The following is a 13,234-nucleotide window of genomic DNA, read 5'->3' as shown; positions in this document are numbered from 1 at the left end:
TTTACCTGATCAGCTGTGGTCTCAGAAGGAATTACTAGTACAATATCTCCCCGTTTTAAATTAAGCTCATCGCTGTTAGCTGCCTCGAAATCATGTAGGACTTCAACCTGAAGGAAGTAACACCAAACATGAAGACGTGAGCTAAATGGAGACATTTTCTCAATAAAATTATCTCTTCAATCTTTACACATACCCCCCAAAGAATATTGTGTCTTCTTTGTGCAAACATATGGCTATAGACAGGTACATCCAAATCAACAAGGTTGACATTGATTCATGTCACAGTTTTCTACTCATTTCCTTGGAAGCAGGAATAGGTTAAGTAAGTCTTCTTGAGGCTACTGAAGGAAACCCAGGATCCCGTCCCAAGGTTACAGTATCTCAAAGATATTACAACACCCCCCGAGTCCTGCCACCCTTATTCCTTCTGTGTGAGGAACTTGCTTTCATTCCCAATGAGAAAGGGGTGGCAGGAGTTGCAAATAAATGTGGGAAAGATTTCCAGGAACTGCTATTTCAGATTCTCTCTCATTCTCCTTCTGTGGCCACTGGTTATTATTCTTGCTGCAAACATGCATGGAAATTTATGTGGGACGTACAGCACCCATTTCAACAGGTGATCAAAGAGGTGAATAATGCTATTTAATGCTTGCCCTGGAGAGAGCTCCCATTTTCTGGCAGATAGGTTTGCCAAAAATACCTGTCCTTTCAAAGGGGTGATTATTAAAACATCGGCAGGATGAGCAGGTCATTGTGAACACACCATTTTAACTAAATGGTTCTACCTCCTTAAGACATGGGCTATTCTAGTTTTCTCAAAGCACTGCCAGTTCCATGGTAACTCTGCAATAATGAAAGAAAACGGCATCAAGAGCCAGATGGCTGGCATCTATTCTGCTTCTCCTTACTTCTGGCTGACCCAAGAGAGTGATGAAAAACAAAAGATGAACTATGTCAGCATGTCTGAGTCAGACCTGCACATTACTGCTCACCCTCACCTTAATGTTAATCTGTAAGTTTGCTGAAAATATTGAGCAATGAGAATAGACCAGGAGGAATGGAATACTTATGGAGTGCTATGGGACTAATTAGCCTGAACTATGCAAATTAGATTAGGAAACTAAAGTTCATCCGTCCTCAAGGAGCTGCTCAGTGATTCTGAAGTGAGAAGCATTATCAAAGAACCTTGTGAACCAGGAAACCCGAGGGATCTTGCCAGCCAAGGAGAGAATTTCTTATGCCTCATTAAACTTGACTGTTTGATTTCCCTAACAGTTTATAACTATCACATTACTGAAGTCAGAGAATGGCATTTTGGCTTTATAACCATCAACTCTAGAAGTCCCATGGGTTTCAACATAATCGGAACTTCCACTATTGATTTTCAGGCCAGAAAAGTGGCAGTATTTAATATTCATAGAATCACAGAATGGTTTGGGTTGGAAGGGACCTTAAAGATCAAATATATTGTTAGTATATTAGATATATCATTGGCATCTATCATACAATATTGCTGACTAACTCTGGCAGTGCAGTTTTGCTCAGTGTATTAATTTTCAGTAGCAATTTGGTGAGATGAAGGAGTTGTTGTACTTCAGTGTACTACAGCTACATAAGGATATGCACCGCAACAACAGTGTGCAGAAAACGTATAGTCTCCAAATTCACATAGAAAGCAATAACACATTATTAAAGTTGTGCTTGTGTGGATTTGTGTGTGCATGTGTCTGGCTGTTAAACTAAGCATCCTTTGGCCTCAAGAAATCCTCACGCTACCTGCACAGACAGACACATCCACAAAAGCGAGATCTGAGGGGATGTCTACAAGCAGAATGAAGAAGCAGACCTTAAAGAGAAAGCCGGGTGGCATCGCAGAAGCTGCATCTTCTGCTGGAAGAGGCTGATCCTGAGAAGGTGCAGCCTGGATTTCTTCAGCAGGTTTCTGCTCAGTTCCAGCTTGGGAAGTTTCACTGGGAGAGATGCCAGTGCCCTGAGTGCCCATCTCCGCTGCAGCATCTTTGGACTCGTTCACGACGCCTTCGTGTTCTTCTCCCTCCCCCTCATTGTTTGATGCTGGCTCTATTACTACTGAAGGGATGCTGCTGACCTTTTCCTGAGAAAAACAAAACCATAAAAAGAGTATTCAGGACTTTATTTCAAACAGCAAAACACAATGGTTTGTTTATTGCATAGGACATATATGGGAATGGGGATTTCCTTCTTTTCCGCAGTGGATTCTTACATTAAGACAGAAAGCAGTACTTGTGCAAGAATGTAAATGAGTAATCCCTTCCCTGCTTTTACTGTTCCACTTCGTCATCCTGGGTCTACTTTCTACATTACCACAAATCAATGCAGTAAATAATAAAAACGCTCTGCAGATAGTTTGGGTTGTCATTTTCAATGCACATTGAAATGAACAGACCTTTCTCCTCCATTCTGCTCTTAACTGTGGGTGGATTTGGGTAAAGCCACGTGTTCCAAGAGTCACTGTCCTATAGTTCTTTGGCAATTCAAGTCAGCAGGGTAATAGCAAGATAAAAGTGATGAAAGAAAGAAACATGACCTATTTCTTTGGCTGACTGAGGAGATTTATCCTGATTTACAGCAATGTAACCGAGAGCAGAGAAAGCAAAAAGGCTAAGTAGGCAGCATGTGACCAATAATGGAGTCTGGGCCAAAAAGCAGTTAATGAAACTTGTTGGAGCATCCAACCTGAAAAGAACATGTTCACCAATCCTCTGCCAGACCATCCTACTATGAGCAGAAATACAACGTGCAATAACAGAGGTGGCAACTGGCTGCCCAGCCGCAGGGTCTGCTCTAAGAGCTGCTCCCTAGCTCCTCAGAGGTTGCAGAAGAGAAGGCATCAGGCCAGATGCAGATACATGGCTTGACCACCACGATTTATGTAAAACAAATGCTGTTGATAGCACATGGTGCCAGGAGGCAAGAAAAATCCATTAGTTTCTCTGCCTATTTCTCTAGACAGCCCCTCTTAGGTTATGTGGTAAAGCTTGTCTCCACAGAGGAGCACAGAAGACAACAGCAGGAACAATACCCTGCTCATGCTGCTCCCAGGCCCCTCCCAGGAGCAATCAGCCCATCAAGCCCCATCTCCACAAGGCCAGGGGAGCACAGGGACACAAAGGCATGCACAACCCAAACTAAGGACCCACAAGAAGGGATACACTGTGTGGCCCTCTCCCAGGGCTAACCCAATAGAACCTCAGCCTTGCTACTTGTTGGACCTGAAGGCACGGTGCTGCAACAGCCTTGACTCCCTTGGGCAGCTGAATCTGTCCCGATCCCTCTAACAAACTTCCCCGTGCACTGACACGAGTTACCTGAGACACATCAGCCTCCCTTTCTTCTCCCTGAGGTTTGTCACCTTCAGCAACGCCCTCCGGCTCAGTGGTAGCAACACCGTCACCAGCTCCTGCTGCCACAGCCGCACCATCTTCTGCTGCCACAGCCTCCTCGGCGGCAGGGACCACCTACAACCAACAGAAGAGAGGGACCCTTCAGGGTGTGAGTTCTGGATATCATCTGGAGAGACCATGGACCAGCCTCTGCTCTGTGACTTCCCTGGGTGGTACCAACCTATGGCCTTGGTTTCACTGGGCTGCCTCCTGAGATGTGGGAGAGAGCAGCACCAGGGTCAAGCTTGTGCAAGGAATATGGCAATAGGTGGGAAAGGCACATCTATGAAACCCCACTAGAATGCTCTTAGCAGCCCTTTGGTGTTACTAGTGGAGTAACAGTTTCCCAAGGCTCTTGTATTTTTTCCTTCTCTTGCCTTCAAGCTGTATGGTGGAAGAAATTCACCACAGGTTTCTGTTGAGGAGGAGGAGTTTGCAAGCTGTCCAGGGGTCCACAACACCCTGGTTGCGGAGTCTGTTCTCAGGAAGAGGCTCCGAGTGTTCTCCAGCTACTGTCACCTACCTCCAGACTTGGGCTGGCTTTGAAAATACTGCCTTACTTTTTTCTAATAGAGAGGGTGGCAGATTGGGCTATATCAGCAGAAGCAAATATATTCTACAGCTGGATAAAGATCAGAAATCTTCAGATTCCATCAGATATCAGAAAAAAATACAACAGTAAAGATCTATAGCTAGGTCAGTATGAACAACAGAAACATACATAAAAGCCCATTCAGTCTGGATAAGTCTGAACCATTTGTGACCAGTCTCTGTTGAAAAGCCAAGGCAGTTAGTTGTTCCAGTTCTTGAAATGTGGATAGAAAAGTATCTGCCTATAGATCAACGTTGAATCCTTCATCCAGCAGAGACTATTGGTGTAATTTAGGTATCACCCTAATACTGGTATTGGTACATACCCATATATGCTTACAGTAGCATATTGGATATATAGAGTGGGTTAACCTTAAGGAACAGAGGGTGGAAGGTAAATGATAAAACTCATTCTGTTAATCCAACTAACTTCAACATGGGATTTTTAATGTATGACAGACAGCACCAGGATAAAGTAAAAACACTAAAGAACAACTGTTTTCTAGGTACCAATGTGAAGCTACAGTTAGCAGAAATACCTCTGGTCTCCAGTTATCAGCCTCATACTCTTTGTTTCCTCAGTTTGATCTTTCCTCCACAGATGAGGTTAATTCAGCTAGCTGAACTCAACTTGATGTACTTGTAACTAACTGTCTGTGGGCACTCTTCAAGCATTGTTTTTTAGGAGTATCTAACATTCTGCACTATTCCTATTCACTACTATTAATTGATATGACAAAGAAATTCTTCTGGAGTCCTGAAGGCAGAAAATACTAAAGGGCTTTGTAGAAATCACTGGAGAAGCTTTAGTTTAAATTGAAAATGCTGCTCACAAAGAATTATAGAAAGAAGTAAGATCAAAAGACATAGGCAGATGTTGAAATCTCCACTGACGACTCGTAAGGCAAGCAAGCCTGCCACTTCTAGTATTGCCAATTTTAGCAGCCTTGACCAAGAAGATATTCAAAGATGAGTGCAAAAGCCCTGGAAGCAGCTAGTAGGAAAGAGGGAGAACTGTGTGTATCACACTGATTTCATACCGTGCGCTTCTAACAGCATGCTGCAGAAATTGATCTTGCTGTCTGTTGTGATTAGGATCAACACTTCTTTTCTATCTATTGGACTTGTATAGCCCATTTTATTTCACTAAGGAGGAGAATACTAATTTACATGAATCAGCTCTCAAATGCCCTGCAGCAAAAGGGTGATGCTGTGACAGCCTGTAGCCACTAGTCGCTGAATGTATACCATAGCTCACAACTGCCTAATCGTTTGTTCTTGTGGCTTAAAGTACAAAACCAATGCAAGCTAGATGATTAAAAAAAGCTTTTACAAGAACACACGTGGGGTCACACAGAATGAACCTCACTATCAGCCTCGAATATATGTGAATAGTAGGGAAAAGAAAGAGGGAGGTTTATGCCACTGAATTCACACCCCGCCACGGCAAACCACGTACTTGCAGACAGAGTTACCTGTATTACCTTACTTCATGTAAAGCCCATCCTACAAATCTCTTTTCCATAGGTCATCAATGATACCAGACAGTCTAATAGTATTCCAAATTAGCTATCTCCTAGCAGTATTACTGACATTTGGACAGTTGTCCCATTATACCAACCACACAGGGGACAAAGAAAGGATCATCCAGTATAATGAGGGCTGTGAAAGAAGAGTCACTTGACTGCTTTAATTGCAGCAGAAGTGGATGCTCCTTTACCCAGGATGCGGCTGATTCAGACGGTTGCACTCTCCTCTCATTAACAGTGCTGGCAGCTCAACACAATGCCAGGGATTTGGAAGCAGCAAGAATGAACCCAGCAAGAGGAGAAGGGAAGAGGGGCCAGAGGAGCTCCCTCAGCTATACTGCTTTTCCAGAGCTGAAGATCTCACCCCACGGCTGGATTTAGAAAGAGACTGGATAATTTTTTATGGCAGTTGGTTACAATCACAGCTAAGCTAGTTAATATAATATCAAGAGGAACTGATCATCATGCTTTAAGGAATGCATCGATTGCTTGCGAAGTCTTGGAAGACTTTTGGGGTGCTACTTAAGAATTTGTTGTGCAAGTTATGATATCAAAGGGACCACCCTCCACTGGAGGCCAGATATCAGCTTAGCAAATAGCCTGACCTCTTATGGCAGCTCTCCTGCATACAGTCATTTTGTGATTTTAAATAGAACACAGGATCAAACTTACCAGGTAAGAGGCCTCAACTATATAAGGACAAGATATATTAGAAAAAAGGACAAGTATTTCAAAGGCTTGGCCTTGGTGCTCACAGGAGCACAGATTTCTTGCATGTTGCTCTTGGACCAGACTTCCTGGGAGCAACAAGCCACACTGAGGAGCAACATAACGCTGTCTTGCACTGTGTCAACACCAAGCTGGGCTTGATCTACCATTCCCATCCTGTACTTTCTTCCTAGTGGAATTCCACTGATTTCTACGCTATGTGGCAGCACTGGTAAGGAGTAAGGCACCAGTGAGTCCCAAACTCATTTCCCAGTGAGCCACAGATATATCCTCAACTCCGGCAGAGCTACTGCTGTTTTACAGCAGGGTAACAAACCTAAGCTTGGGCAGCTGGACTTACCGTGTTCTGAACTCAAAGCGAATGGTGATCAACACACAGTCTTTTTCTATACACAGGGCACCAAAATGAATAACAACAAAAAAGGAGGCTGTCAGCACCTCCAGATAGAAATCCTAAGTGATTAATAACTAGGAGTTACAATCTCTTTCTCAGTCCCTACTTCTATCCCTGCATTTAATATGAAGCCATTCCTCTTGTGCTGCTCTCTCTGTGTGTTTGAACACATTATAATTTCACTTTAGTACAGAAGGATTCAGAGCAAGTAGTTTTATCACCTCTGGAAAAATATAAGCAAAATATAATCAATCAAGCCCACACATGCACAGCCTAATATATGTCATTGAGCTTTTCAGTTGCTTTGTAATTTGATTTTAACTCTAACTTGATGCTGGCTTTGTGCTTTAGCAAACAAACTTGTAACATGATTATTTTCAAATATCTGTTTCAGTTTAGGGTATCTTGTGCTAGGAAAAATAAATTATTATTATTAACATTTCTTTCTTTTTCTTCGTATGCAGATGTTTACAGGAGAGCTAGGCAAACAAATTCATGGGATGCATAAAAGCTACTGGGAATCTATGCAATATATTTCCAAATGTCAACAGAAACAGGTTTATAAGTCCCTTCAGCCATGGAGCTGCTTTGGTTGCTGCCCTGAAATACTTATCCCTCTGTACTGCTGCAACAGGCAGTTTCTAAGGCAGGTCCTGCATTGAATGAGAGATGCTCTGGTGTTAGAATATATACCGCAGATAAAGATATATCTGTGCAGTGTTATAACAGATACCACAGCTGCGTTATATTGGCCTGCATATTGATGATGTGCAAATGACAACTGCATTCTTGGCCTTGATTCTTTTGAAGACATTAAAGCACAACCACAGCCTTGAGGCTGTTCACATGTACCTCGCTTTCTTTCTCAGCAACTCCAGTTGTCTCCTTATCCCCTGCCTCGACACTGTCCTGTATAAAGAGGAAATATGGTCATCACCTTACTCATGCTGAGGCAATAGCTGCAGAGAAATTGGTATTAATCAAGCTTAATGGAAGCACAGCATGTATGGGATGCAATGAAATGAATGGCTGGAACTAAATGGGATAGTATATAGCATGCAGAAAGATTCTTGCTGCCACACATAATCTGAAATAAAGTACTTATAGGCTAAAACCCAACAAATAAAACCTTTTACGTATGTTAGCAGCAGCAGCAGCAGCATCAACTTCAAAGAATTGTTCAGCAAACAACACCCCACAACACACTGCTGACCTTGTGGTTTCCAGCACCCTCAAATTTCTCCCACCCAAGATTCCAACTGTTCCCATTATAACCTATTGCTGCCCTTGCAACTCACCACAGCTTCAAGGTAAACTTTCTAAAGCACTTACTTCTTCCACTCATGTTGGACTGCAACTCATTTAAAGGGGCTGTTCAAAAGAGGTGGGTCACAAAATTCATCATTTTTTTGCAGAATCACCCTTCTCTAGGTCCATGTGCAGTGGTACATGCAGCAGGTGCCTGACATTTGAGAAATTAGACATGTGTCAGTGGTCTTCCAAACCTGACACCCATTGAGGTGTTCAAGGGATCGAGTACACTGAATAATAATGGGCTCCCCCCAAGCAGTACTGTTTGCAGCACAGATGCCATCTAACACTAGGTCCTTTTCTACAGCAGGTCGACAGTTGCTAAATAGCTACATTTCTACATGGATGAATTCTAAATTGCAAATTTGCTAAAATTCAGGCCTGGTTTGGAACAGTTGGAGATGCTCTTTTCTATTCAGGTTGAACTGAGGACACAGGCTATTTCTACAGACACTCTGCTGAGGAAAAACAAACCAAAGCCCTGTTAAGGAAATCCACTTTGCTATTAAATTTTGAGGCTGTTTGCATACACAGCTAGGTCAGACTTTCCCAAAGAGCTGTAAGGGTGAAGACAAATGATGCAAATGTATGTGAGGGCATGGTAGATTGGACGGTCTGCTTTGGCAATCAGAAATTAGGAGACCTCAAGTACTAACAGCCTTCACACACCCAAAACCTGTCACGCCACATTTTCTAGTTCTAAGTTTTCAGTTTCAGCTGAAATGGTTGCTTATTTCTTTTGTGATGGAAGGATGCCGAGTTATATCCAAACTTCATATCGCTCATGTCTTTCCTAATCTAATCTTCTAGTATTGCCTGCGGTCACCTCATAAGCCCCTAACATGTCCAGATGCCAGGGCAAGGCAGATGCTGGCAGCGGTGTTACCATAGAAACCTCTCACAGCTTTATCCTGTTAAAATTACAGTGTTCTATAACCTTTTCTTTTAATGATCAATTCTTCTTGACACTGGCAAGCCTCTGCCATGGAGTCTTTGATTTTATATTAAGTCTGAGGGGACTATAGAGGGTCTTAAATAGGAAAACCCCAAATATCAGCAGCAAAATATAACTATTTCTTACCCTAGCAATGCACACAGCCACACACAGAAGTTTTTTTTCCTTTTTTTTCCCCTACAGAAGTATACACAACTGTTTCTGTTGCCCATAAGAGCTTTATGTCCAACTGCACATCAGTAGATAGATGCTTTCCCTACTTCTGCTATTATAAAGTGCTGAATTTCTGCCATCAGCTGTATTTACAAGTCAGTTTGACTTCAGAAATGAGCATCATCCTGCACCTTACAGCCAGGAACGTGACAGCCTCTGCCCTTCTCTTAATATTACCCTGGCAATATGCTCTGAATCCCACCAGCCCAGCTTTGGACCTCTTTGTAGAGCAATCTAATATATACATATACATATTTTTAAATGAGGCCTGTTTTCCAGGCTAACTGAAAACACAGTTTTCGTGGGAAAGAGGAAAGTAAGGAGAGCTATCCTTGCTTCCCAAAGCTTGGGACTTTCCAATCTGTCTATTGTGCACTAATCAAATCAGTAGCATTTTGCTTTTGCTTTTTTGATTAGCTAGAAGTTGAGATTTTGTGGATGGTGGGGTTTGAGAAGAGAGGCATGGCAGCATGAACTGTACCATTTTTAGGGCACGAAAGCCTAGTAAAAAGGATGGCTGCAATAACACCTCAGTAAAGTAACACCCTGGTTCCATCAGGTGAGAAAAATCTGCTTCTGCAGACTTCAACAGAATGACACTATTCTACATCAGTTCTCCCCTGTACACAAAAGCCATATATTTTTTAATGGCCTCATCCTCCAACTTTGCACCTGCACTTAGCTGCACACTCGGAATTCGGATGCAGTCGGTGGCTCCTCTGTATCTGACCGCTGTATTGCCCTCCCAAATGATACATTACACCATTTGGACACCATGAATTGCACCTACAATGGGATTTAACCATAATTAGATAACCCCAAAGCTGCAGGCTGTTTCCTGGCTTCTGCTGTACTTGCTCAGTGCCTATGAAGAGTTTACCAGGAGGTAGTTTTGTATCTGCTTATACACAGCTTTGAAAACCACAGTATTTAGCTGAATGTCTTCTTTAATGGAAGAACATTAGAGTCCAGGCATGCATCAGATCCAAAGCACTGAAAGGCTCTTTCCAAACTAATGAGCATAATGGAAGCCAAAAAGCTGATCTCTAAGCAGTGCTCTCAACTCTCTGTCTCACATATAGGAAAAGAAGAATGGGAAATAACAAGATTTCATAACCTTTCACTTCATTATAACATCCTCATGTCATCTTTGTTTGAATGTGAGTAATTGATGCAGTGAGAGGTGTAGCATTATTTGAAAAAGAAATACATCAGCAGTTAATGCATTATATCCTTCAGACTGTATCCTTTGGGTTTTACAGCTGCCTTTGGGGATGCTATGGAAATAGGGAAATGACTGTCTCAGTGTGCACAAGTCCAGGCAAGGATTTTTTACCATGGTTAACTTCTGTTGGTGCATGTGGTCATTCTGTCCTTCTAATTGCCAAACACTTTATCCCCTCCCCAAATAGGATCAACTGTTGACAGCTACTAAGAAAAACAACTCTATGGCATTTGAGACCTGAAGGACCAAGACAAAAACATGTAATGAGATCCCAGGCAGCAGTTCTGACAAGTTCTCATCATGAAGTTGGCAATCTTGTTCAGGCAGACTAGGAAACAGCAAGTACCTGAACCCAGAACTCCCTGACCTGCAAGCAGTACCCTATTCCCTGGACCATTCCCTCCCTAATTTAAATGAAAACCCTTCCAGAAAATTTACCGTGAAGCTCCTTCAGTGAAGAATACATGCCATAAACTTTCTGGATTCATGGGATATGACAGGAAACTTACCACAGAAAAATTAAACTGATGACTGGCTGTCACTCCAAACTGGAAGTTACTAAATTTGAATAAAGATTCCCAGTAAGAAAGTATCTATCAATATTTTACAAGTCCACTTTTAAAGTAAACTGTCACTTTTAAAGCAAACGAATGCAGAACCACTGTCAAGAAATGATGCTTTCATCCTTTTCAACTCTGTACTTTCTTTAGCTTTGATCATATTTGTCATTAATCCTAATCTTCAAAACTCTTCTTTGCACGTCCTGGAAAGCCCTTCCTGAAATAACAACCTCTCAGAGCCAAATGCAGAATGCCTCCATTTTGGACATTTTGAAAATCAACACTTTTAGCTTATTTTCCCAAATTAGCAAGGACAACTTCATACTTAGAAAGAAATGAAAGAAACCCCAGCAAAACAAGCAAATAAACAACAACAAAAAAAAATCAAACCCCAACTTTTTTCTTCATTAAATCCTTACAGATGAGCAAAATAAAACCATCTAGAAATAACCTTTTCAGCTTCATTAATATCTGTCGTTCCACATTATTCCCTGCCATTCACTCACGGGAAGAGGAGAGCTCCAAACCAATGACTGATTTCCCCTCCCTCCTCTCTCTACCTTCCCCTCCTCCTCTTTTATTCCAAACTATCAGATTTACTCTGACTAGACATGAGGCATTCTGGACAAGAGTTTGACATAACAACGTGCCTCAGACAGGCAGTTTCATTCTTTGCCTTACTACAGAGTTGACAAGTTATTACTGTGATTTATATCAACTGAAAAGAAACCGCACAGGAAGGGGAGAGCCTGGTCTCCACAGACTCTGGGGCTTTCTCCTGAATGCTGACATGTAAAAACCTTCAAACTGGCTATGGAGTTCCCTCTTCAGCTCATGGCTGCCTTCTAAAACCATGAACCTTGTAGACACTTCTATTACAATCACTTTTTTCTGGTATTTTCATGCTTTAGCAAGGACCATACAATAAGTACATTGGCTTAGTGCTCAGCTTGAAATGAAATGAGAAAACTGCTAATAAGGTCATTTAAACATGGCATCAATTCTTCCTCCTTTTGAAGTTCATCTGGAATCAATCTGTGAAACCACAATCACTCAGCCAAACTTCAGTCTAAAATGACAAATGTAAGAGGAATACACTTCAGAGCTGACAGGAAGATGCGTGCTGGAGAGGCATGCTGTGACACAGCTGGATGCTGGGGAAACCAGCCATGGATGGATGGTGATGATGGAGAGGGTGGCTGAAATGCAGCAGACACATCCACCATGACGAAAGGTGGCTTGGATGAGGCTCAGGAGGTGGCAGGGGGGACAGGTCACTCACCGCAGCCTGCTCTGCTGGCTCGGCAGGCTCAGCAGGGACGGCCTCCTTCTCCACAACAGCAGCAGCAGGGGTTTCCTCAACCTTGGGTTCCCCAGGTGGAGCTTCTTCAGCCTCAGTCTTTTGTTTTATGGATTTTTAAGTAGAGAGTGGAAAAATTGTTGAGGAGTACATTATAATGGGGAGAGAGGAAGGGAATGGGAACTGTGCCTGGCACAATGCTGCTTCAGGCTCAGTCTCGCTGGGCTTTGCCAGGGAGAAGACAACCATGCTTGGCTTTACAGCATCTAAAGGGCATTCTCATCCTCAGTGTTCAATATGTAAACTGAGCCAGCCCTACATCTCTCCCTCACAAGGAAAGAAAGCATCAGCTTCCTGAGTTACAGAAAGGAGCAATGGAACTGGGTGGAAGGCACTCAGTTTGCTCGGAAATGCTCCAGAAACTGATTGTAAGGCCAGAAGCTGAAACTGGCATTCGTGTGTACCAACCCTGGGCTTCAAATATGAGTTGTTTAAATTATGCCCTATTCCCTAGGTCTGTCTGTTCTCAGACAATATAGCCCCTCCTCCAGCAAAGGTAAGAAGCAATTAACAGAGACTCAAACATTTTCTATGAACAAGGGCAACCGCTGACTGCTTGAATTCTGGCAGTGAAAACCACCCCTGGTTTCTTATTAAAATGCATTCCCTCTTGAGCTCTCAATCAGCTACAATGCATCCATTTATCAACCCACTACTGGGATTTCCACCCTTTTAAATCGTGGCCTAGGCTTTTTTTTTTAAAGCAAGAAGATCTAGCAGATCTCGCCAGCCCTGCAACACATTCAGTCCTGTGGCAAAGTAGTTCACAGCAAAAGTGCGATCTCCAGTGGAGACATCACTTTGCAAATACACATGCATACAAGGGGAGAGCTGCAAGCTGTGCTCAGCATTTTCCATTTATAAAGATGGCTGACTCAAACAGATAAAATAACCTCAGTAGATTAATTTGCCATGAACAAATTGTTCAGCACAATATGAAGCTCA

At 42.6% G+C, this 13,234-nt stretch overlaps 1 protein-coding gene across 1 annotated transcript in view; it reads right to left on the bottom strand.

Moving 5' to 3' along the window:
- The window catches only part of AMPH (amphiphysin), a 103,610-nt gene that overhangs the window by 3,856 nt on the left and 86,520 nt on the right, over positions 1 to 13,234 (bottom strand). The window contains exons 17-21 of the mRNA XM_030496937.1: positions 12,212 to 12,328; positions 7,518 to 7,574; positions 3,348 to 3,497; positions 1,847 to 2,113; positions 6 to 107 (exon numbers count right to left, since the gene is read on the bottom strand). Coding sequence (XP_030352797.1) covers positions 6 to 107; positions 1,847 to 2,113; positions 3,348 to 3,497; positions 7,518 to 7,574; positions 12,212 to 12,328 — 693 coding nt within the window. The remainder of the gene's footprint in view (positions 1 to 5; positions 108 to 1,846; positions 2,114 to 3,347; positions 3,498 to 7,517; positions 7,575 to 12,211; positions 12,329 to 13,234) is intronic.

The sequence above is a fragment of the Strigops habroptila genome, chromosome 1 (genome assembly GCF_004027225.2).
Source record: "Strigops habroptila isolate Jane chromosome 1, bStrHab1.2.pri, whole genome shotgun sequence".
In the NCBI taxonomy this organism is placed as follows: domain Eukaryota; kingdom Metazoa; phylum Chordata; class Aves; order Psittaciformes; family Psittacidae; genus Strigops; species Strigops habroptila.
The sequence above is the reverse complement of the archived record's forward strand: the minus strand, read 5'-3'. Positions and strand labels throughout refer to the sequence as shown.